Source organism: Nothoprocta perdicaria, unplaced genomic scaffold (genome assembly GCF_003342845.1).
Source record: "Nothoprocta perdicaria isolate Ctin4 unplaced genomic scaffold, notPer1 scaffold_0, whole genome shotgun sequence".
Taxonomy (NCBI): domain Eukaryota; kingdom Metazoa; phylum Chordata; class Aves; order Tinamiformes; family Tinamidae; genus Nothoprocta; species Nothoprocta perdicaria.
In genome coordinates this window covers 11,661,302-11,685,604 of record NW_020454092.1, presented here as the reverse complement: position 1 = coordinate 11,685,604, position 24,303 = coordinate 11,661,302, and the positions used below count along the sequence as shown (strand labels likewise).

At 41.0% G+C, this 24,303-nt stretch overlaps 2 protein-coding genes across 3 annotated transcripts in view; one reads left to right on the top strand and one right to left on the bottom strand.

Moving 5' to 3' along the window:
• The window catches only part of AK5 (adenylate kinase 5), a 77,740-nt gene extending 63,886 nt beyond the window's left edge, over positions 1-13,854 (top strand). Inside the window, exons 11-14 of the mRNA XM_026054653.1 lie at positions 3,772-3,935; positions 4,928-5,044; positions 6,956-7,144; positions 12,700-13,854. Of these exons, the coding sequence (XP_025910438.1) occupies positions 3,772-3,935; positions 4,928-5,044; positions 6,956-7,144; positions 12,700-12,810 (581 nt within the window). The 3' untranslated portion in view covers positions 12,811-13,854. The remainder of the gene's footprint in view (positions 1-3,771; positions 3,936-4,927; positions 5,045-6,955; positions 7,145-12,699) is intronic.
• A 1,762-nt stretch (positions 13,855-15,616) lies between these two features.
• ZZZ3 (zinc finger ZZ-type containing 3) overlaps positions 15,617-24,303 on the bottom strand; it is a 41,655-nt gene continuing 32,968 nt past the window's right edge. For both annotated transcript variants that reach the window (XM_026054633.1, XM_026054641.1), the window contains exons 10-13: positions 22,239-22,391; positions 20,035-20,169; positions 17,345-17,445; positions 15,617-16,973 (exon numbers count right to left, since the gene is read on the bottom strand). In XM_026054633.1, coding sequence (XP_025910418.1) covers positions 16,829-16,973; positions 17,345-17,445; positions 20,035-20,169; positions 22,239-22,391 — 534 coding nt within the window. In that variant the 3' untranslated portion in view covers positions 15,617-16,828. The remainder of the gene's footprint in view (positions 16,974-17,344; positions 17,446-20,034; positions 20,170-22,238; positions 22,392-24,303) is intronic.

Here is a 24,303-nt window from a genome sequence, read left to right as displayed (position 1 = left end):
TCTGGTTCCACATACGTGCTSGCTGCTCGCGCTGTAAAGCACAAAGGAACACAGAAAGCACCCATTTCTCAAGAATGAGCTGAGCGATATATCAGCAGGACTATCACATTCTGAATGTAGCTTTTTAATAAATTGACCTTTAAATGTTAAAAATGCTAGAATTGTTAAATGTAGTACAATAAGCACCCCAGAACTGCTGAGAGTCAGGCTCTATCCAACCCTGTGAGCCAAGATTCCCAGTTTGGTTATGAGCAAAATGCATCTCAAAGCCAAGTAGAGTATTTCTTTTTTTTTTTTTTTTTTTTTCCCACCCCCTGCCTTATAGCTGGAGGAGTGGCTCACACCCCTCTACCTACCCCAGCTTGTTCTGCCTAACAGAAATGACAGAAATGCACAGATGTGCTGCTTATCCTTTACCTCCGCATGGATTAAGGAGCTGTGCAGTCTGCTCCCACGGGGTCAGCAGAGCCCATGTAARCTGCAATTCAAACTTCTTGCTTGTGAAAAACAGGCATGGAGGGTCCCCTCCACATGCTAATTCTACCTACTCCTACTGGTCACCGCAGATTCATACTTTTCCTAGGAATTTTCTACATCTTTTTTAAATCCTTATGAAAGTTAAAGAAGGTGATTAAATCTGAAGGGCAAGTTACCATGTGTGAGCTTTTTCCAAAGATATATGTAGGCAGAGAAGAAAACAACAGCACACACACAAAAAAGGACAGCGTTCACAAAGAATGTAATGCTGGCACAACAAAAGCAGAGGCATATTTTCCTTCTAACAGTTCTCCTGTTGTGGAAACCTAGCCACTTCTTTTCAAGGCTCCAAGTTTTTTCTATTAAAAAAAAAAAAAAAGTCAAATAAAATAGCAGCAAAGTTTTCTTTAATAAAGGTATTTTTGTGAAGCTTTCATTATAAYGAACAACAGGTTCTTCAAAGCTTGTTTAAYTATTTAGGTTTTTACTAACAACTCATTTTTTAGAAAAGTACATAGATTTAATAGCAAGACCCTCTAAAAGGATGAAATAAAAATTTTGCAACAGCATGATTTAATAATCAGCCTCTCTATCACAGGGCTAACTTGCCATTAAGGCTGCCCTGCACCAGTCCTATGAATCTGCTCACTGAACAGGAAGAAAATATCTAATTAGCAAGGAAATGCAGTTTCACATTCTTTCCCACCTAGACAGCTCTTTATCAGTCACATTAAACACTAGTCTTCAGACTGAGATAAGGCCTTAACTAATGCTTGAACTTTAAGGACATAAATTAATACTGGCACAAGTGCTGAGTGTGTGTTAAGCCCTGGGTACTGCAGAGTTCCCTGGGAGCACTCAGGCTCTTCACAGGTCCTGCTTAGCCTGTTCAAAAATCTCATTTGCTGATAAGAAAGAAAAGGGTGTTGTATATGGGTCACATATTTGCAAAGCTGTAAGATGCTTTGCTGCACATTGAGTAATGTCAAAAGCAATGTCCATGAAGTCAGTTGTTTTAAGGTAAGAGTTAATGCTTTTCAGCACGTAACACATGTCTTTTCTTCTTTAAAGGGCTCAACATTCCCTTAAAGTATTAACAGATAAATGTGTCATAGAAACACATCAACTTTTCTGAAAATTTGTCATCAGTAGCTAAGCCAAACTTAAAAATGACCTTTTATTGCCATTTCTAAGTAGATATCAAGCTTCATTTACTATATCAAGGGCTAGTATGAAATTTTTATGTTGGTGCTACGTTCAAAAGATAAGCAGTTATGTGTGGAATAAAGGAATCTTTATAGCTGTATTTTCTTTCTAAAATTTAATGTACACACAAATAGGTAAGAGGAAATTACTATTGTATATCCAGGGCCAAAAAGCAGAGTGCATTAGCCAGAACATGCATGCACAAATCTACTAATCCAGAATCCTAAGASAATCTAAAAGTTAAATTACTTGCCATTGAAGATATTTAACACTCATTACATTTTATCTATTTCTGTACATCCACTCTTACTATGCCTTATTTTCTTCCAATGGCTACAATGATTTCTACAAAAGATTTTTTTAATTGAAACAATAGAAAAAACAACATGCAATTTACATAGAAAAGCCTTTTTAAAAAGAAAATGAGATTGTGACAGAAATGTTTCTGGCTGAAATAGTTTCACAAATGTGATTCTCACACTACACACTGGTAATTATTTTTGTGAAATTAAGAGACTCAAGGTTACACTAGACAAAGCCATTGATTTTTTGCCTGTATCATATGATCTATTTTCAGCTACAGCAGTATAAGTCCTCTGAAGGTTTTTGCTTGGCACAATGCATTTCTTAAGACTGAATGCAAATGGGGGAGAAAATTTCTAAATCAGAAGACAGTGATGCCAGGTTCACCCTTATTCCTATACTCACAGAAATACAAGCAATAGAAAAAAAAAATCATGTTATTCTGCATCACACTTTTAACATCTTGAAGTCACATAGTTGAGATACGTGTTTGTATTTGCGAGCCCCAACAGTTAATTTAATTTAACTTGATTTAAGGACTGCAAAGATATAGTTACCTCCCACCATGAAACTAGGTCTGAACAGATCCCTAAAGATGCAGAAATGCTCCTACAGAACTTCTCATTTCCCCTAAGTCCCATCATTCAGACCACATACACACTGCCCAGACCTCCCATCCTGGCCCCCCTCACCTCTCCTCACTGCTCCAGAGGTGTCCACCACACACGCAGGATCCAGGGGAAGGAGCCTTCCCAAACTCACAGGAACCACCCACACCCATCAGCCATCACAGAGGCTCAGGGTGCAGACAGACAAGCATCACATAAGGACAGGCCTTACATGCAGCATTTTGAAAGGCTGGGACACAGATGGCTCTGCTTTTTGCCCATATACCAGTATCTGAGCCACAACCCCAGGGAAAGTCCTGCTTGCACTCAGGAGGTGGGACAGCACACAGCTGGCCAGGGCTGCTCACAGGTGCTCTGCCTCGGTCRGTGGAAAAGTCCCTCGAGTAGCTTTGGCTGAGCATCACTGGCTGCAACTCGTCCTGGTGCCCCCCAGCACATTGCTCCGAGCCCTGGTTCATGGGTGAACCTCCAGCTCCCAGCCCAGTATAAGCCAGGGTGTGCAACAACTGGTGGTGGTCAGTGTGCTGGTCACACATTGCTAAGCAGTGTCCGAGGGGCTGGGGGTTACGCTCTCCTGCTTTGCCCTGGAGTGCACAGAGAGCAAGTCAAGTGCAGTTAGTTGTGTAACTAACCCTTCATCCTTGGTATTGAGCAGCTTCAGGGCATGGCTGTTGTGTAGCCTTCACAAGACACGTGTAAGGGGACAGTAACTCTTATATTTACCACAGCACAAAGGAGTTACTGTGGTCTCATGTGCATCCCTGAATAACACACGCAGCTTTCATCACCTTTTCCTTCTGTAAAACCGAGGCAAATTCTTTCCTTCACAAGAATCACAATTCACACATGGACTCCCTTCCCAGCTAGCTGCTGTTTAATGTCTTTCCTTTCCAAGGTCATTCTGTTTTAGGAGCAGATTCTCTTCTGCAAGAGCTTCACATTTTTGAGGCTCCTTTGGCTTCAATATGGATTTTTTTGATTCAACAGTGGGGTGTATCAGAATGGATGTATATTATCTGTTTCACTGCATTAAGTGTCTTTGCTAAAAAAATGTATAACAGGYAGTCAAATAATTTTCCTTGGATTTTCTTAGTTGCTATAATTTGAGAAAAAAACTTTATATTTTTCTAATTCTAGATATTTTTCCCCCACAAAGGTGGCCCTGGCTCTGGCAAAGGTAGTCAATGCGAACAGTTAGCCAAGAAATATGGATTTACTCACCTGTCCACTGATGACCTTCTCCAAAATGAGTTATCATCATTATCAGAGAGAAGTAAATTGATCAAAGACATCATGGAGTGTGGTGAACCAGTGCCTGGAGTAAGCTACAGCTTTATTTGGGAGTCCTAATGGTTACACAAACCAGTAGGAGGTAGATTGTCTGAAAGACTGGAATAAGAGAGTAACCAGATGTTTCCTGTTCAAGGAAAAAAAAGTGCAACTTGAGGGAGAAATTTTCTCCTTTCCAGATCTATGGCATAGGTCCCCTTTCTATGCTCTTGGATTTGACATTTTACATTCCCTTAAACAATGTGGATTAATCACTGAATAGAGTTATACAGATGCTACACTGTGCACTGCAAAATCACAATCACAAGTGTGGGAAACAGAAACTTGATGTCCACTTTATAGCTTCACATTCAGATTCAAAGCTGGTCCTCCTGGCAGCTCCTCTAATTTACAGTAGCTGCAGTGCTTCCCCACAGAGCTGGTTGACGTGCCAGAGCAGAGGGATGGCAGGTTAATAGAGATTATGCAGAGAGAGACTGTTGTTGTTCTCAGCCAGGCTTGACTTTTATGACAGGTCCAAAGCCTGAATTCTTAGTGATTCTTTAGCAGGTGCAGATGGACCAGAGGTTGTTTTCCTTAATGAAAAATAACAGRAAATGCTGGATTTTAACGGCTTTGATCACACACATTCTCTTCTCACTTCCATTTTAATACAATTTAATACAATTAAAATGATATACCAAAATACAATCAGATTGAAAAATRCTGTAGCATTGTCCCAAATTTTCATAGGTATTAACATTAATTTTGGAAAGGCAAAATATCCTCAGCTGTCTAGAGCTTAAGAGTTTGGGAGCTCTTRGGTGGGTTGCAACGCTAACTCTTCATAGCATATTTGGTCCCAAAAGGAAAAGGAGTTCAGTGTTGCAGCCAAAGAAAAACACCTRCATCCACAGGACCTGCTTTCAGCAAAGCAGATCTGAGTAGATCCCAGGGGTAGGACTAAAGTCAGTGTAGCTAACAATAATAATAATAACAATTCTTATTAATTAGCCAACTAACTGCCTTTCTTTTCAATGCAGGGTATTGTTCTAGAGCTCCTGAAGGAAGCTATGGTTGCCAGCTTAGGGGACACAAAAGGATTTCTGATTGATGGGTATCCCCGTGACCTGAAAGAAGCAGAAGAGTTTGAAAATAAGGTGACTATAGTAATAGTACTAAATATTACCCCTGCTGTTTTTGTGATGCTGCTTGGATCTCCATATTTCATAGACTGCAGTGGTGGATTATAGGGTGAATCTCACAGTCAAAAGAACAGAGTTTTGCTGCTAATCACTGAGATTTCGGCACCGTATCAATGTAGTGACTAGAGCKTGTGCCTTTGCCTTCACAGGCTCCGTAATACCAGGAAATGTAAAGGCTGATTCCAGCCAGATTTAATGCAAACTGTGACCATTCTCACTGAGTGGAAAGCATCATTTTAGAACCAGTTTTCTAATTCTAGTGAATTACCAGGTCTCCTAACTGACTGCTATACTTCTTACCAAAACTTCATGAAGCACTATTTGAAATAGGTATGCAAAGGTCTGTGTCATCACAGTTAATCTCTGACCATTGAGCGAGGTCTGCCAAAACTTACTGCTGCTTTCAAATGAGCAAAACAGAGATAACATTTTTGTGGTGAGTAAYATGTGACAAACCCATAAAAAGAGCATTTTGCAAGTGAGCATGCTACAGTTCACAGAGTTATTGATTTCCTCAGTATGTGCTAAGACCTACTGAGAATTCTCAGCTGTCAGTCTCTGAACCTGCAGAAAAKGCTTTAAATAAGCTCCAGGACTGAACTTGGCAGAGTTTATGAGAAAAGAAGTGGAGAATTAGGAGGAAGTAACTGAATGTTTATGCTATAATATTATATTCCACAAATGTCCTATACATGCTTAAAAAGTAATAAATGAATCATCTATTTTCTCCGTGAACCTGTAGTTTCTTTAACAGATTGCTCTAAAAGGTGTGCACAGTTGATGGCATCAGAAGCTGGGCAAAGTGTTGGGCAGTAGGAGTGAGTGTGGAAGCCATTCACAGAAACATTGGTCTGTTAGGTGCCCCAGACTATTAAAAAGACATTGGAACTTTCATTCATTTTGTACAGAGGGAGGAGCTACATCACACCTTTTCTGCCAGGGATACACTTCCCGCCACCTTAGCAGCAAAAGGTCCTGTGGTCCTGAGCTGACTTTGGCTTTTGGAGTAAAATACCAGAGTGATGGCTTTTAATGTCATTCGTTTTGTAAATCCATGCATCCACTTGAGCTTTCCCTGCCTGACCTTGGCTTTAGGCTGCTCAGAAAGTCTGTGAAGATTCAGGGGTTTTCTTTGTTTGTTTTTAATGAGTCGTTGTTGGGTTGATCCTCTCCAGTTGCTTTTGAAGGGCGCTCAGAAGTTCTTCCTACATTCTAAGTGAATGAAAATACATGAGACTTTATTAGTTAATGGTGGCAAAGTGCAAATGAATAATGCCCTGTAGCTACATGATGTGCAAAAAAGTGGTTTAGTTGTTAACAAAGAGCTGTGCTATTTAGATGACTTGAGGAAAGGCCCAGTTTCATGTGAACTTTAACAGTTCCTTGTATTTGCYCCTGAAGCTCTGTAAGTTATAGTTTTGACAGCCTCTGAATGAAAAATACACTTCTCACAGATTAAACAAGTGCAGGTAAAGGTTAGAAAAATAACTGTGTGAAGATTTCCAACAGTTCAACATTGTTTGCAATCAAGCTCTTATCAAACAATAGCAAATAGTGAACAAATCAATGATCTTCAGACAAAAAGCCATTTTTTTCTATCATGTCTTCTTTTCTGTACCTGTACAGCACACTTAAGTATTGATCCTGAGCCCTAGGATCACTAAGTGCTGCTACAATAAGAGGTGTTTTTTAATAARCTTAATTTCTGTTTAGACAAATAAGGAAATAATTTGATAACAATTTACTTGATATCTCTTTTGGTAGCCATTATTTTTCAAGTTATATAAAAAAAACAGGATTCATAAACAAGACTAGATTATGCCAGGCCTGTTGTTTGAATACTTAACTGTTTTTCTCTGTGTGTAGATTGGGGAACCAAAGCTCGTGTTCTGCCTGGACTGCTCTGCAGAAACCATGAGCAGCCGCCTTCTGACGAGAAATCAGAGCAGTCACCACCTCGGCAGTGCTGAAACTACCAAGGAGGGAATCGAGAGCTATTACCAAGCAACAAAACCCATGATTGCATACTACGAGATGAAGACACAGTTATGCAAGGTAAGTTACCTGACTAGCTGAATTACATCRTTATTTTCTACTTCTCTTTTACGAACAGTATTCAGAAATTGCTGGCATGTCACATGTAACCACCTGGGTTAGTTTCTGCACTTTCCAATTTGTTCTTATTTTCCACTTTCTTAGTCTGTTTTATCTAGAACACAGATTGGAGAGACTGATACTGATGAAATCAAAATATACGATTCCTTTCAGCACTTGGTTGAGCAGTCTGAATTGGGTGACTTCTATTTTCCACAATATAATTTGAAAGAATAAAAATCACATATACCTTGTATCAGAAAAAAAATCTGAACATTCCCTAGGCTATATAGAATAGAGAAACTGTCTGTTTGCAGGTGAGAATCTCTGAGATCCCAGGATAAGCCCCAGCTAAAGCATCTGAAGAGATATTTTTTGTGTGTGTGAGGAAGAGAAGAAGGGTCAAAACAGAGCTCTAGTTGCCTTCCTCTGGAAATTCTTTTGTGCTCAGTGGAGGGCCCATGTGAGCTCCTATGCTGGTATTATTTGATTTCTCCACTTTATTTGCAAGTAATGATAGGCAAAGTTTTGGATATCTTAAATATAACAGGACAAGAGCACATGACTATGTCGGTATATGTTCAAGCTGCCCTAACCAGCCTAACAGTTTTCTGTCCTGAAGAGGMAAGAAGGCAGATTAAATATGTAAAAGTCCTGGACACAAGGCCAGCGGAGGATCTGGGACASGAATTGAATGTTACATGAGCACTCTGGGGGACAAAGCGGCTCTGTGGCTCTGCGGGAAGGTGGGCTTGAGACCACGTTGCCAAATTAGCCTTTTCTTTCTCAGTATTGGAAAGAGCATTAAGGAGGAGCTGATGGAAGGAGCCTGACAGAGACAGAAAGACTCGGGTCTGCTCTAGCTTCCCCTGCAGTCATTAGGAACTCTTCCCTGTGCTTTACTTGCACAGAAAATACAAGGGTACATGGTTGTCACAGCAGTCCCAGTTTACTCAATGAGAATTTCATGATCTGCACTCAACTTAGAGTTACTGTGTATAGAAGCATTAAYAAATAAGTAATATGAGATTTGGAAATGGATTCTGCTGTTCTACAAGCAGTGAGCTGGCGAGGCTGCCACAAGGGTCAGGACTCTGTTTAGTTTCCCTTTGGACACTCATGTGTCAGCAGGGGAAGTGCGAGCAGGAATGGGGGTGACCCGGATTAAGAGCTGTGATCTGACGTGAGTCACTGGATATATTTATGAAGGAAACTTAAATGGACATAATGAAGGGCAAAGGATGACRAAATGTTTTCTTTTGCTTGCTTTTCTGCTTAGGCATTAAGCTTCCAAATTGTTTTCTGGAAGGCAAAGTAGCCACATTAAGCTACAATGGATTAAAGTTTTTCCAACTAAGAAGTAAAAAAAATCATGCTTTGGAGATGTAATTTAACTTTCCATAATTTCCTTCCTAGTCAGTTACAGAACATCTACCTGTCACTAATGACAGCATGCAGAGGCTTTCAACAAAGAGCTCTTACTGGATATCCAAGGGCTAAAAACACTCTTTACAAAACTTAGACATGCAAGTTTCCTAATTCTGTGGAATTCAAATGTTTCAGATAAATAAAATGAAAGGAAATATACTATGCTAATTGTAGCAGGCAGGTAGGTATTATTGCTTTTAAATGATTTCTCAATGATTTCAAAGACAGCTGGGCATAAACGTGCTTTTGAATACTTACATGTCTAAAGGTAAATATCTTTGAATTTATGGCCTTCTGTCTATTGAGAAAAAGGAGACAAAAACACTGATTGTTATTAATATCTGACTCATCCTTTAAGGCTTTATAAAATTGACAGCATGTAGGAGTATAATAAGTAATAAAGAAGAATAATGCACTGGCAGTCAAGGAAGACAAGCGATCCCACCTAGTTAATGTCAAAGTAGAAGGTGTTTTAAATAGAAGTTCCCTATTCAAACATTCATCTGAGGAAARGGAACGTGAGAATAACCAGTGAGGTAGGCAGCCAGTGCCAGAGGGTTTTTCAAAGACTTCCAAACCTTTCCCTATTTCAGATCACACCATATGGAAACTTAGCCTACAACCTTTAACCAAGAGGCATTTCAATTTTTTTCCTTTTAATAACAGTAATTGTCCTTCTGCTTTGTTTCCAAAGGCATTTAGAGTCCTGTGCTGGGTAAGCAGCAGTTCCCAGCTTCCTGTCACCCGTGTTTTCCAGAGCTGTCCCAGGCAAAGACGTTGCAAGCGGCAGCTGCGCTCGGAGTGAGCGACCAGCCGCACTCACGTCTTCCTGCTCTCCCCTTTTCCAGAATCCTGGTGCCCTATTAGATTTTTTTTCCCGGGAAAACACATGTACTTCTGCCTTTAAAGAAGAACRTATCAATGGTATTAGTGATAGCAGCTCTATAATTTATTTCTGTCTTTTGAAAGGTTGTCAAAGAATAATTAACGCAGCAGGTAAGTACTCGGGGAACAAAGGAAAAAGTGCATCTTTGTTTCTGCCCTTGGCAGGTTGTGATCCATCAGCTGGGACCCACGTAGAAAGGTACATCAGAAGCATTAGCATGGGTTATAGATAATTCATAGCCGTGAGTTCATGCCAAACAGGAAAGGTATCGAAATMTGGGCAGCCTCTTTCCCTGGATTTCTAAATGGCTCGGTTCACTGCTCTAAGAACCACCAACTGAACTGTCATTCTCAGAAAGGTTTGCAACCCTATTATTTAAGGACAAAGACACAAATGTTCATGGCTACACAGCTCACCTTGACTGGTCTTTCCTAAGTCTCTTCTAAGCAGTGTGTTTATTCCACACTCTCAGTTTGTTTTTAAGAAACCTTCCACTGCCCCTTAGCTCTGTGGCAGGATACATCAGGGCTCTAAATCCAAAAACCTACAATAAATGGAGATTTGCTGAAAGAAAATGTATTTTGCTGCATCTAGTTTCAAAATAAGCATTATGCTATGAAGATGATTAATACAGTCATTTTTCTTATTAACTCCTTAATTTTTTTTGCATTTAATTACCTAAAGCCATAGTGGAGTTGCAAAATTAGTAGCACAGATTTTATCTAATCCTGCTTATACCAGAAGACAAAAACCTTGAATAACCTTGAAAACCTTGATAAGAGCCTTAATTCGTGAGGTAGGCTATAATCTGAAAACAGAAACACAGGCTTCCCTTGTAGAATTGCGGCATTTTACTAAATTGCTGTGGTACTAGCGGTGAGTTRCTGACACATTAAGTTGTTTTGTGAGTTGGACCCTTGCTGTTTGGCAGTGGGAAGCACCATCACTGTCACCAGCCAAACTTGTCCATATTTTGCTGGGGCTGGTAGGAAGGACATGTTCCAGCTCGCCATAAAGGACAGCAATCGCCAGGCTCGCAAACCCACCCTTCATCACAGACACCTGCACTGGGGCTTCAGTATCAATCTTGGCTCTAGAAAAGGTCACTGAGACTATGGCAAGACAGCTACGCTGCTCAGCTTAGACTGGTTATCCAGTTCAGACATATTAATAAAGATACAWTAAAAATATTTATTAAGATAAAAGGATATGTAAAAGTGCCAAATTCAGGCACATATTTTCATATAAATATATACATAAAGCACCATAGAKAAGCATTTAAATACTACACATGCAAAAGTGGAGATTTCTTCAGTGTCGGGGCTGTTCAGGACTCGCAGGCACCAAATGCTCCCGAAGGACTGACATTCCCTCTGCCTCTCCAGCGCAGGCGACATTTGCTTGCCGGAGCGGTGCAGGAGGCGGTCGCAGCCCGCGCTCCCTGCGGCTCCCAGCTCCTCTGCACAGGGCTGCTTTAGCTCCCTGTGAGCCTCAGCCCCTCCATGGCACACCTCTGGGAAGAGAAAAGGCCTGCACACAYTTTAATTTGCATGCAGAGAACATCTTAATGAACTAATTCTTGTCAAACTTACCCGTGCTCAGGCCATAATCCCACGTGTTTATTACGGCTGTGTGGAGGTGAGTTTTGCTGGGCTGCCCAGGCCTGCAGAAGCCGCCCAGCCCAGAGGGAAGCACGTGCGGAGCAGAATGGGGCTGCTCGGCAGCGGGGAAGGGGCAGCCCCGCGCGCCTGGGGGACAGGTCCACCCGACCACCCATCACCGCGAGCACKGGCGGTGCCGCGCGGGCCTCAGCGTCGGCCGCCGGGGCCCTCCGCTGAACGCGGCCTTTCCAGGGCAGGCTGGGGAGCCAGCGCTCCTCAGAAGGTGACAAGGGCCGAGCTTTGCAGCATCTGCAGAGGCCGCCAAGGGTAGGGGTCCCGAATGTGCTGCCGTGCAGGCCGGCCGTGAGCGGCTCGGAGCGCAGGACGCGGCCACTGCCAGCTCYGCCGCTGAGCCGAAGCTCACGGCCCATGACAAAAAATGTAGCTGTGGGAGCCGRAAGCTCCTTTACTTCTCCCACAGGACAGGAGGGATGGCAGGAATGTGACAATCAGGAATGTCCCCTCTGAACGCCACCACTGTCTTGACACCTGAGTGACTTAGATACAGCTCTGAAAAAGAAGTTTTGGCAAAATTGGCCAGGGTGCAGTCAAAAATACGTGACTACACGAGGGCAGGAAAGAGGCAGCATAGGGAAGCGAACAGGCAGTTTGCTTTTGAGCAGAGAATCTCAAAGCCSTCGCGAGGCGTCAGGGAGGAACCAAATGGCCCAACTCCTCCTGCTGCGTGTACAGGGCCAGCGCGGGCGCTCCCCCTCTCCCGGGAGGCTAAAGCCCTCCAGGAGCAACCGGCAGGACACGCAGGGCTTGGGGCTGCCTCACTCTGCCCTGGGAACTCACAGACGCGTCACTGGCTGTGCATGCTGCTCCTCGTTGCTGATACGGAGCTACCGGCCTTCCCCAGAGGACAGACACRTCGGGCATGTGTTCAAATCCAGTCATGGAAAACAGCTTGAATGGCCTGGAGAGCCTCTGCTCATGACAGAATCCTTGAGACTGTAAAAAAAATAAAATTCTTCAAAAAAGGTGAACAGTCGCAGAGCACAAGTGCTGCTGCAAACTGTTCCTAAACAAAGCGGGGCCAAGTCACCAGTGTGGAAAACAGACACTGCCGAGACCCCGCCGGGAAAAGCTACTGCCTCTTGGGAGCCTCTGGGTCAGTCGCAGCAAAATACCCCAACATGTGAGGTGACAGTAAATTAACAAGTCAGCGCTACTCATTTCTTTGGCAGAATGACACTGTAGTCACTGTTGTTAGCAAGAGATCTTAAAAATCTTGGAACTGTTCTGTGCATCAAAGATGCCATGTGATTTTAGTGCCTAAGAGAAAGAGCTTAAGCTCCGTCATTCGGTTATTGTACTTTTCTCCAAACAGAGCCTGCAGAATCTTCTCACGTAAATCTGTGGAAATGGGTTTTTTTGTTTGTTTTTTTGTGAATCTGCTCTTCTACAGTAGGATATTTATAAGATCAAAGASAGCAAAGACAGCAACCTTTATTCACGTCGTACCATTTTTTTTAAGATAAATAATTTCTAACAGTGTGAACAAATGTGTTTATAATAGGCTCRTTTTCCCTCCATAGGTTGATGCAGAAGGACAACTAGAGGATGTTTTCCTGGAGATCTGCATGACAATTGACTCTTTTCTGAAAAAGGAAGAGGCAGCATTTTCTCTTCCAGCTGAAATTCAGTAATGGTTTGTGCAAAGCTTCATGTCACGTGCACTCGATAGTCACAATTAAAGTGCTGGTCAAAGCAATACCTGCRGGCTTGAGAGGTTTCTGAAATTCGTGCATGTGGTATAAATGTTATTTTAGATGAAATCTTTTTTCCTTATTCATACAACACTCAACAGGAAATGGTCTCTATGCTAATTCCACACTATAAGTGTTGTATATTGTTTTATTAGTTGTTTTGGTCTTCAAAGGTGAAAAGCACCAAGGTGAACAGCAGCTCTGCTTTGTATTACATGATTTATTCATGCATTTGAGTCAGACACATTGCTTCATCACACAACACACTGACTGCTCCATTGGTTATCGTTTCTTTTAAATAACGGTATTCATTTTTATGGTATAACTTAGTTTGCTCTTGATTTTTAGTGAAAGAAATCTGCTCTGCTATGTTCACCTGTGAGGCAASTGGATTTGTAACCTAGCCTACTAAGCTACAGAAATTAAAGTAAACTTAAATTAACTTTTGAAACGTCCCCAAAACACTTACTGAAACAAGAAGAAAAAAAAAAAAATCCATTGCGGAAGTTGGAATTCTGTCAATCCATTACATTGGAATAGATCCAGGTACAGAGACAGCCTTACCTTTTGCTGAGTCTTCAGATACTGATCTCCCAGTTTATTGGGCCATGTGAAATAATGACTGTATAGTGCAGTTAAAAGCATTAGTAACTGGGACTGCACATTTATTTGTTCAAATTTATGTAGAAAATTCACCATGAATACTTGAAAAGTCAAATGCAAATTTCAGATCAGCTGTTGTCTTGTATTTTGACACTAACACTGAGCGAAAAAAAAAAAAAAAAGCAGGGATTATTTGACTCATTGCTTGCATTTTTAATCGGTCACCTATCTACAGTATCTGCAAAAAAGTCTGTAAAAATCRTATCATATTTCTGTTAACCAAAATATTGTGGAGGTTTTTGGTATATTGATAGCTAAGTAAAAGCTTGTTTGACATTCCTGTAACTGCATCCTCTTACGGAACTACTGGATAAATTCACAGTAGAAGCTGCATGATAGCTCTTTCTGTTGTACTTTATGGGGCAGATTTGTATTTTTAAAGTTACGTTTCTTGTAATGAAGACATAATACAAATAAAACATGTACAAAAGTGCGTAATGACTTCTTTTACAGTAGAYGTGGGTTTAATCCTTCTTAAAGTACAGTACATCACTTGAAAATATAAATCAAAGCAGCATGCTTGCAAAATATGTCCTTTTTCAAATTCAAYTCCAATTATGCACCAAGGGACTGTTTTAGGATGTTCTTATCCTTTATACCGTGGATGCTTCTCCTTCCCTGTGTCCTAATTTTACCTCTGAAGCTCTAGGAAGGGCATTTCCAACTCCAGAGCGGTGCCGTTTGTGACGAGCAACGTCTGCAGAACATCAGCTTTTAGCAGGACACTCTCAGAATGCAGCAGCTTGAATAGGCAGCGTTTTCTAAGCTTAGCCTTGAAGCATTAGGAGATGATGCCTTGTATTTTTCCAGAAATTAAGATTCTGGAGCTGCAAATTCATCTGGGGAGTTCAGATTTATTCCTCCTAATYACAACATAATTTTAGAAAAAAAGTGTGGGATATCATAATTGCACAGGATGGGAACAAAGGTAATAAGCAGATGCTAATTAAAAAGAAAAATCACTTACAAAGTTATTTTACATACATTTCCAGTTTAATTTCTGCTTCTTCTGGCCCCTTTTTTTGTGGAACAAAAGGAAACATAAAGCCCTGTGCTCGACTGGGTACATGTGCATTAAGAATCCATTTGCACATGTTCATAACGTAGGCAAGAGAAACAACATGCACACATGTACACACAGGCAGCAAAACGGACAGGTCCAAGACACTCCTTTCTCAGGTAATTCAGATGTGAGATCTTCCTCCTCCTCCTTCCAACCTCATTCGAAATCAGATCATCTTTTGTTTCTACCCAAGCTGTCCTAAAGTGATGATTGTAAGATCTGCATTTACTATTTTTATTAATGTCCTTTGGTTATTCTCCTCCAATAATTTTTTAAGGAAATCAATAGAAAAGAGATTACCACAGATTCCCTCTCCCAGATACATATCTCCATTGAATCTGTTCTCTTACAAACAGCATGAATGAGCTGGAAAATATTTTTATGGTACCAGAGCTTCTTGGAGCGGTACCTTTTTCCATTAGAGAAAGCTTTTCTAAAACTTTTGTATGTTTGTGATGTATTTTTAAAGGTTTATTACATTTCTCCAATCCTCACTCAGTGTTTTAGTAACTGTGAAGTATTACCTTCTAAATAGATTAACTGCTTCTCTCTAAAGCAAAAAGTGTCTACATTAAATGTTACTGTGAAAATTAATACCAATCAGCTTATAAGTAAAGTTAATCGGAGCGGCCAGCCAATTACCCTTCTTATTGCCATATTTTAAGTCAAATGAGTTCCCTCTCTCTCTAGCTAATCACTCTGAATATTCAAGTTTTAAAGCAACTGGAAGTCTATTACAGTTAAAAAATAATCAGTGTTTCTGAACCACAAGCTATACATTTCAATAAAAAATATATTAACTAAAAAATATGTCACAATAATTACAAAACTTGTCAGACATCAGTGTATTTTTGGCTAACACAGCGCTCCGAAACGCGGGCTCTGCTGCAGCCCCAGAGCCCCGGGTTCGGGAGGAGGAGCCGTCGTCCTGCCCGCCCGAGCGGCGCCCGCGGCTCCGGCCTGCGGCTCCCTCCTGGATCAGGAGCCCCGGCCACACAAAGGAAGTCACGGCAAGCATTCTATATATAAACAGACTGGATCCACATAGTTTATTTCTCACAGTTCTCCTGACAATTGAACATTATTTAAGAACATACTGTATACACAGATAAGAAGAAACATACAAAATGTTTTAAATGATGCACAACAAAATCCAGCAGTATAAAAGAATGCATGTGAACCCTTGCTCACTGCTCAGGCTAAATTTAATCACTGTTTAAATAGTAATAAAAATACAATCTTTCATGGATCTTGTGCAGACTACAAAAGAGAAAAAATTATTACCATATATATGATTTATATTAGGCAGTTTTCTTTGATGAGTTGCACTAACAACTCCAAATACAGAGGCAGAAGGCTGTGTATTTTATTTTAAAGGAGTTAATGTTGAGTATTAGAGACTTTACACAGTTACTACCACTGGCACTTTTCACCATATTTTGTACACATCACATGATCATCTTATATAACATTACATTTAAAAAATATATCTGAGTGACAATTTTATAACATTCACACACCATGAGCTGGTTAAGGAAGCAATGCCACAGTTGCCCCCTGTAGTGCTTCACTGTTGGTAAATAGAGTTCATTGTGGTAAAAAAAAAAAAAAAAGAAAAAAGAAAGGAAAAAAAAAATTTTAAAATTGAAAGTCAATGTGATTAAGCAGCTCCGATTTGATAAAGGCCTGTAACCAACCATCGCTGAGACAGTGAGCATTTTTTTAGAATACATCCTAGAAGCAAACACTGTCATTGGTTAAAACCTTGCCTAAAGAAGTCAGTTACTGTGCTGAAAACTATGTCACAACAAAACTGCAAGCTACTAAACTGTTTGTATATAAATACTTCATCTCCTCTGGATCTCATTGTAACCAAGCTCTTCGAAGCCTTTGGAATTTACTCTATCTTTAACGTGTGCTCTCTTTCCTGGCTCACTCGTTTGTATGGTTTTCTTTTTGTATAGATTCACCACCTAAAAATGACTAATGTGGTGAGAGAAAAGTCTCCCAGTGGAACCTTCTGCACACTAGGAATGTTCAGCTGCTGCTCAGTGATCTAGAACCATGACAGTTCAAAGCTGTAGTTTGACAAGTACACCCAGGAAGCTGTCATGCTGTGAGCGACATTTCAGGGAAAGCAGAGTCTTTCCAAAATGTGCACAGAACTAACAATGGTGCCATTGTTATTTTCAAAGAGGATAGTAAGCCCAGACTGCAGATCTGCTTCCCATGTCATCTATTTGCTGGAAAGTAGTTTGGGTCAAGATAATTGTAACTGGTGCCCTGGGACATGCAGTAGTCTCTGTCTAAAAATGTCTCTGCTCTGTAAATAGGCTCTAACTGATGATCTTCTTTATGAATCTCTGTTTCATGCAAACTGTTAGGGAAAGAAAAGAGATAACGTTTTGTAAGTCAAGTATTCTTATCTGCAGCTTTCAAAAACAGATCCATGCCAAATTTGATACCATATGGTTGCTCATAAAAAAATAATTACCCCGCTACTTTACAATAAAACCCCCAACTTTCCTGCTCTACTTAACAAAAAATAAATAAAAAGAAGAACATTTTTACACATCCCAAACATGCTTACAAAAAACTGACCTCCCCCCCACACACACTACAGCACCTTCCTGTTCCCCCAACACGGAATGATGCATCCTGTGCTGGGAGAGAGATGCCCAACGTCCACAGCAACTAACAGAAAGCCAAGTTAATGACAAAGGCCAAGTAGAAGCGAGTGCTGCTCACCAGTCCGAACAAGCATCACAGAAATCCAGGGACATTTCTTGAGGGCAGTCTTGGCAGTGCCACCGAACACCCTGAATAGGTTCAATCCCGCAGTTATCACACTGTGAAGCAGATGGAAAAGCTTTGAGAGAAGGAAACCTGAGGCACTTAGTGCACCAGTAACACCKCGTCACACCAGTACACCACATACACGAAGATCCACGGCTCCTCCTGCTCCGGAGARCAGGAGCTGGTCCTGCCTGCAGCCCGGGCCAGCCCTAAAGCGGCTGGAAACCAGGTGCAGTGACCGAGGGCCCCTCTGCCTCTGGGTGACCGCTGAGGTCTGYGGCCAAATCCAGCAATGGGAAACACGGAACCGGTTTCCTTGGAAGGAAAGAGCAGCCAGGCTGGAGCACGTCGGCCCGCGGGGGGGCTCTTGATGGCTCCAGGTCAGGAAGGGTCAGGCTGATGCACTTCCAAGCTCAGCAAGTGCCGCACACTGCGGCGAGCTGGAGCTGAAGGCCAGTCAGTAAAAAGGAAGTGGGATGATTCTGATAAGGAAAGAAGAGTCTAAAACTAAAGCAGAAAGATAAGAACTAATTCCCTGGGGAGAATCAGGGTCATGGAGAATAGAAAATGCAAGGAGAAGATCCCAGCCGGATGCTCGGCAGGGCGGTCAGGGATGCGAAGGGATTTGCTCTTAGGAAGAGCCTGGAGCTGCCAGGCAGGGACCGCGGTCCCGAGCCACCCGTGAAAGGGGCACTTGGCCGAGAAAGCCGGAGCCACCACGGCTGCGTCCTGCCCTCAGGGCAGCGCGGGAGGACGGAGCGCTCAGAGCTGTTCCCTGCAACGTCCCGCTCGGATAAGGCTCAATAAGAAACAAAACAACAAACACCCCCGTGCACAGCGCCAGTCACCTCGGGCTGAGAACCAAAAGGCAGTGGGAACTCTTGACCTTAACATCTCTGCTCTACCTTCCCACCTCTGCTGCAAAACAGAAATAACACTCTGCCTTCCGTTTTATTAAAAAAGTCATTAATAGTTGCAAAGTACTCCAGTATTACAGCAATGAAAGCCATAAAAATCCCACAAGGGACTCAACATTTTAATATTCACAGTAGGGTTTGAATAATGTGTAGCAAATACAGCTGATGGCCACGCAGAGCCCTCAAAAAATAAATAAAAATGGAACAAAAATGCTCCAAATGGCTCCTTATTACAAAAGCACCGTCCAGCCTATGCTCTGAGGGAGACAGCACTCCCGTGGAAAACAAACATACGGACTCATGTAATTTCATAACCTACTATAATGCATAATAAAATAGAAATCCAGGTTGCAAAGAGAAGCTTTAGCTTCTGAATGCTTCATGTTGCATAAGGCTTGTTTAGTTTTCTATCTRCAATTTGATGCTGGAAAAGCATCTTGTTTGTTATTTCTGCTCTTTTGATCCAAATTTTGATTTTTGGAAGGAAACACAMACTTTCTGGGAAAAATAAAGTGTCTCCTTCAGTGGTCTAACCACGTGATCAAGTCTCCCACCAGGTTGTCCCYATTTTCCAGTCACTTTGAACTGAGTTTTAAGCTGAATAACCCTTCCTTTTACAGAAATGAGTATTAGAAAATATGTCTAGCTACATGCTGCAAATGGTGCAGAAATCACTCCAACACAGCGCACAGATGCACAGAAAATCCTCCACAAAGAGACAAAAAAACCATTTCTGGAAAGCTCCTTTTTTCATGCCCCCTATCACTGGTTGATGCTGAGACACCACACTATTTTAATTATTGTTTATTTTCTTAATTTCACATAGCCAGCCATTCATGCCCTTGCTTCAACTTCTGCCAGTATTACCTGATTGCATTAGGAGGCTTCTCCACCTTTTTCTGCAGCAAAATACATACACCTATATATATAGGTGTATATATACATCTCAATCTGTTAATCTACTAGCAGTTTATTTTACATCTTTGTCCCTTCTTTGCTGCATAATGGAAGCAAAAYGAGTCCAAAACCACAATGAAGGAGTTCTCATCAGGGAATCAAGGCCAAAAAGGAATGAAGTGTCTGTCCCACAGCCTCCTGTACGGGGCACCTGCTGCAGACACTGCCCACCTGCCTGGGGAAAAGCCAGCAGGGTTATGAACCTGCGTGCAGAATCAACCTGAAACTCCACAGATCAGCTAGGGAACRAGATCAGATTTCAAATGGATTTTGACATGGATCTGTCTGAAAAAGATAAATTAGTATCTACCAGGCGAAGGGCTGCAGTGCCTCTCCAGGAACCTCCGTTCTCTCTGCTGGCAGCCGAGTGCACATCACAAGCTGGACACAATTAACAGTGTCTGGTAAAGAAGGACACATGATGGGGGGCACATAAACGTGCACCAGCAGCACATACTGACGGGTAATGAGGTGACCCTTTTTATTTTATTCGATTTTGACTTCAAGTGTTCAGTTTGGGGCAGTCTCTTCTTGCTGAAAGTGCAAGTAAGAGCAAGCAATAGTCTGAGAGACATGTGCTTGGTTATCAAAGCCAGTGAATTAACAGGCTGGTTCTGATTGAAAAAAAAAAAAAAAAAAAAACAGAGGGAAAGAAAACAAGGCAAACAAGAACTAAGGAAACACAGAATAAATGGAGTCTTCTTAGGCAATCCAAACGAGGCCGTCTTTGGAATCGCTGGCACTGCACAGAAGGTGAGTCCACCTTACCTTGAACCCCACGTGCTGCACAAACCCGCTCTCCGCGTGCATCTGCTGCAGTTTCTGCCTCTTCAGCTTTTTAAACTCTAGGAGTTCTTTGTATTCCGGTAGCTCTCGATATGTTATAGGAATACTCTCTTCATCCTGTTCGTGAAAAAAAAAAGAGGAATCTTGAGGAATGTGATCACAAGAGAGATTTTCATTTTCCACAAAAAATWGATTTTTGCAGATGTTTAGAAATCATAAAACATTTTGCTTCCCTACGTGATGGCGTGCAGCTTTGCCAGACATTTAGAACAAATATTTCTCTCTTAAAATCGTGATTGTCACCTATTTCCCTCCCCGGCTTTTCCACAAGGAAGCCCGTGGGGGTCTCTGCCCGGGGGCTTAGGGAGCACCCGCTCCCGCTGATGTGGCTGCTTAACCAGGGCTCTCTGCAGGGCCAGGGGCAGCTGTTTGCAAACAGGACCAATCTTAGGTGATTTAAATCACTTTTCAGATCCTGTGTTGACAGCCAGTCTTAATGATGAAAAATAGCTACAAGGGAACGATCAACATCCTTGTCATGTAGCCTACACATACATAGACTTTTTAAGAATCTGCAAAAACTAAAGAATTAGTATTGTTTAATAAGCATATTAAATGGAGGCAAGGCTTGCTGCTTAGTGTTACATTTCTGAGGGCCTTATCAAGTACTTMATTTTAATTCTGAACCAATTTAAAGGACTGCAAATATTATAAAAAAGTCATGACTAAACGGTGTGGTGATGAGCTATGTTCTTTTCACATCACACAGGCATTCACCTCCTCAACGAAACTCAGAATTTTTCTAAAAGATACTGCCTGGCACAGAATGACTGCTTGTTAAACAAACCATACTGCAAAGACTCCCTGTGCAGACACCTTATTCTGGAATTAAGTAGGACCATTCCAGAATAATCAGGCTTCTTGCAAAAGGAAGTAACAGAGTGAAATTACTTTTCAGTTAAGAATGGTGTCCTCACTTAGGAATAACTCCTTCACACTAAAAAAAGCCTCACRAATAGTTAGGCCAGTCAGCTTGCACTCTACCAACATGATCTTGTTTTCACACGGGAAGAGCAGCTGGAACTTCCATTGTGAAGCTCTCCAAGAAAAACCTTCCTGTAATTTTGTTGCTACACCAAAGCTCCCCTCCACCACCACGGCCTTTCTCTGAGGGGGTGACTATCACCACGAGACCTGATTTTCAACATTTCAACAGGATCCTGTACTACCAATCTATTTATTTGAGATGACTTCATGATCTCTTTTTCTTTCCAATGTGCTTCCATTCTGCACTAATAATGYCAGTTAGGCCAGTTAAGTTTCTTACTGGAATATACTAAGTTACCAGAAACCCTTTAGAAGAACAAGCAAGCCATGMGAGAGAAGACAGAACATGACTGAAGAGGTGCTTGAAGACTGAGAAACAGAGTTAATAAAAGGCAGACTATGCAGTGATTGTAAGAAAGTCAGTAAGAGAGTGGATGGACTTGCACTGGGCGGCCTTAATACTTTGTTGTGCAAGAAGCTTTTGAGACAGGAGATGTCACGGGGCTCTCAAATTCAGCAAGCCAGGCCCTTCACTCTAAGTATAGCAAAGCCACAGTAATTTACTCGGGCTGAGAATCCTGCCCTCCAGGAGGACACAGATTCTGCATAAAAYGGCATATATGGAAATCTGAAAGACCAAGTTTGTCTCCCAAATTCCTGTAGAATTCCTGTTGCATGTTATAACTTAAAAAATGGGAAYACTTCATGTACTGAGTTAGGATGCATACTGGAATTCCCCACTAAACAACATACYCATTTAATGCTTCCTCTATTTAATCCAGCCAGTGAAGAAAGCCAAAAAGCAACCAYGCTAATGGGATTACATTCTACCATGACCCTAACTTTTCTACCACCACACAACTTTAGCCAGATTCAACCTATTTAAACTGCTTTCATGTCACATCCCTTTTGAACTACTTCTAAATATTTCAATTCTAATTTTCTGTAGATTTTTTTTTGTGTTTGGGGTCTTTATATTAACCATACATTTGCAATGCAACCTGAGTCATGAATCTGACCTACTTCCATACTTACCTGACTGTATTTATCTTATGGCAAGGATGCTTAATCCACATATTCACTAAACACAGRTAAGACAACAGCAAGCAAGATATTCTGCAACTGATTTAAAGACCTACCGATACTTCCTCTTCTGCTGCATTATCCATATGGCTGTGAAAGCTGGATCTGTCATCATCTTCATCCATATAAACTGGAGGTTCATGTGACGTCATAAAAGTTGAAGGTTTGAAAAGATGTTTATTTAAAGGATGCTGCCGTCTACTTGATGACTACAGTGGAAAAATGATACATGTTTGAAAATACTCATTCTTAAGTCAGCAGACGAAATTCCTCATCAAAATTTTTCCCATTTATATTAAATGCAACATCTTTTCCGTTATTTCTACTGAAGCCTCCAAATCAGAGTCTCATATGACTACTTGAATTTTTTTTCCCCAAAAATWAGTGAAATTAGAGGAACAGAGGAATACTTCTTACTGTAAAAAGTCAATAAAAAAGAGCCCTTAACACAAAAGCCCTACCAGCTTAAAGATTAAGAACTGAAGCACAAAAACATTGAGAGGCTTCCCAGAGCTGCTGATGGTTCTGAGACCAGACAAAGGTGCAGCAGGGCACAGGTCCCAGATTCGGGAGAYTGGTCCATATTTGACCTTTATCATCAATTTATTGCATTAGTTTAAGCCTTAAAAMCAAAATCCAAGTCTAGGCTAATTGTCCAGAGTTTTTCCCTGCTCTATGAAGAAAAAAAAGGGCAACTGTTAACAGTAATTCATTCCACCATAAAAGAGGTTTCTAAGAGTTGGAAAGAATTGCTCTCTAAAGGTACTTTTTCATCTCTACTGACTGGAAAAGAGGTCTAAAAATGCTAGATGAGATAAATTACTCCCTTAGTGCATATCTAAAACCTTTCAACTTTAATGCTGTCTGAAGGTTTAGAACGCACAGCAATTTTAAAGTAGATACTGAAAGGCACTCAGCCCCTATCCCTTATTCCCCACGGAAGAATACTGAATATCAAATGGAATAATTTTTGGTGAATGAAACTGACTCAGCTTTTTACTTCGATATTTCCAGACCATTTTTTGATGTGTTAAACATACTCCAAAACTTAAACAATGGGAATCAAAAACTACAAAAATAAAAGGCATAATCATAAAGTGGAGGAGTCTCATGCACTGTCTAAGCTTCCACCATGAAAGTAAAGCAGTAAAAATACTTATGGTAGTAAATATTTCTCTTTTTACATGAGGATTTTTATCCCTAGGGTTGAGAAAGTCTTTTACAATTGTTATACGCAATAATACAACCACTTATATCTAATGTGGGATTCAACAATCTAAAATTATTTTACAATTGTGCCCAGTAGCAGTTGTGTATGTCATTATGCAGCCAAAGGAGTGGAGATTAACACCACTGACTTTTAAGGAAAGAAATGCAACCTGTAACAAGAAATGGAAGCTGTAGCCTCAGATCTGCAGAATTACTCCAGCAAAGAGTGGGCAGTAAAAAGAACAAGGTGTTTAAATACTAACGTAGCACCCCTTGTGCTGAACTTTCTCCACCTTCTGTCTTACGAGCACTCATCTCCTGTATTGGGTTTCCTTTCGAGGTTTCATACACAGATGTTTCATACACAAATAATATTTAAGATTTATAAGCTTAAAACAGTGTTTAAGTCTTAGCTTACATAGTGATTTAAGATTCTCCATTAATACAAAAAAAATCCAAAATAAACTAGAAAACAACTCCGATCTGGAAATGTAAAGAAGAAAACCACATATGCACTTAAATAGTATCAYCATTATGCTTACAGTTATGGCCAGAGAATTAAACTGAGAATTTGAAATCTCATTCTAACATGATTTTGCTGTTGATGAAGAATGAATGAATTAATCCTGAGTAGGATAATGATAAAACATGAACATTAAATTGGAAATGATGAACCATAATTGTTTAATTAAACATTAGAATCCAAGATCTCAGATTCTGTTGTATTTTGACTAGATTATGGTTGTACAGTAAAATAAACCAGCTGCTCCCATTTAATCCTCCATATCACATTATGTCATACAAGAAGACACATGCAGCATCTTCAGCAAGAAGTCCAGGGGCTGARCAGGCTTCTCAAATTTCCAGTAATCATCTCAAAAAAAGAGCATATTGGGCAGTCCTCTTAGAGGA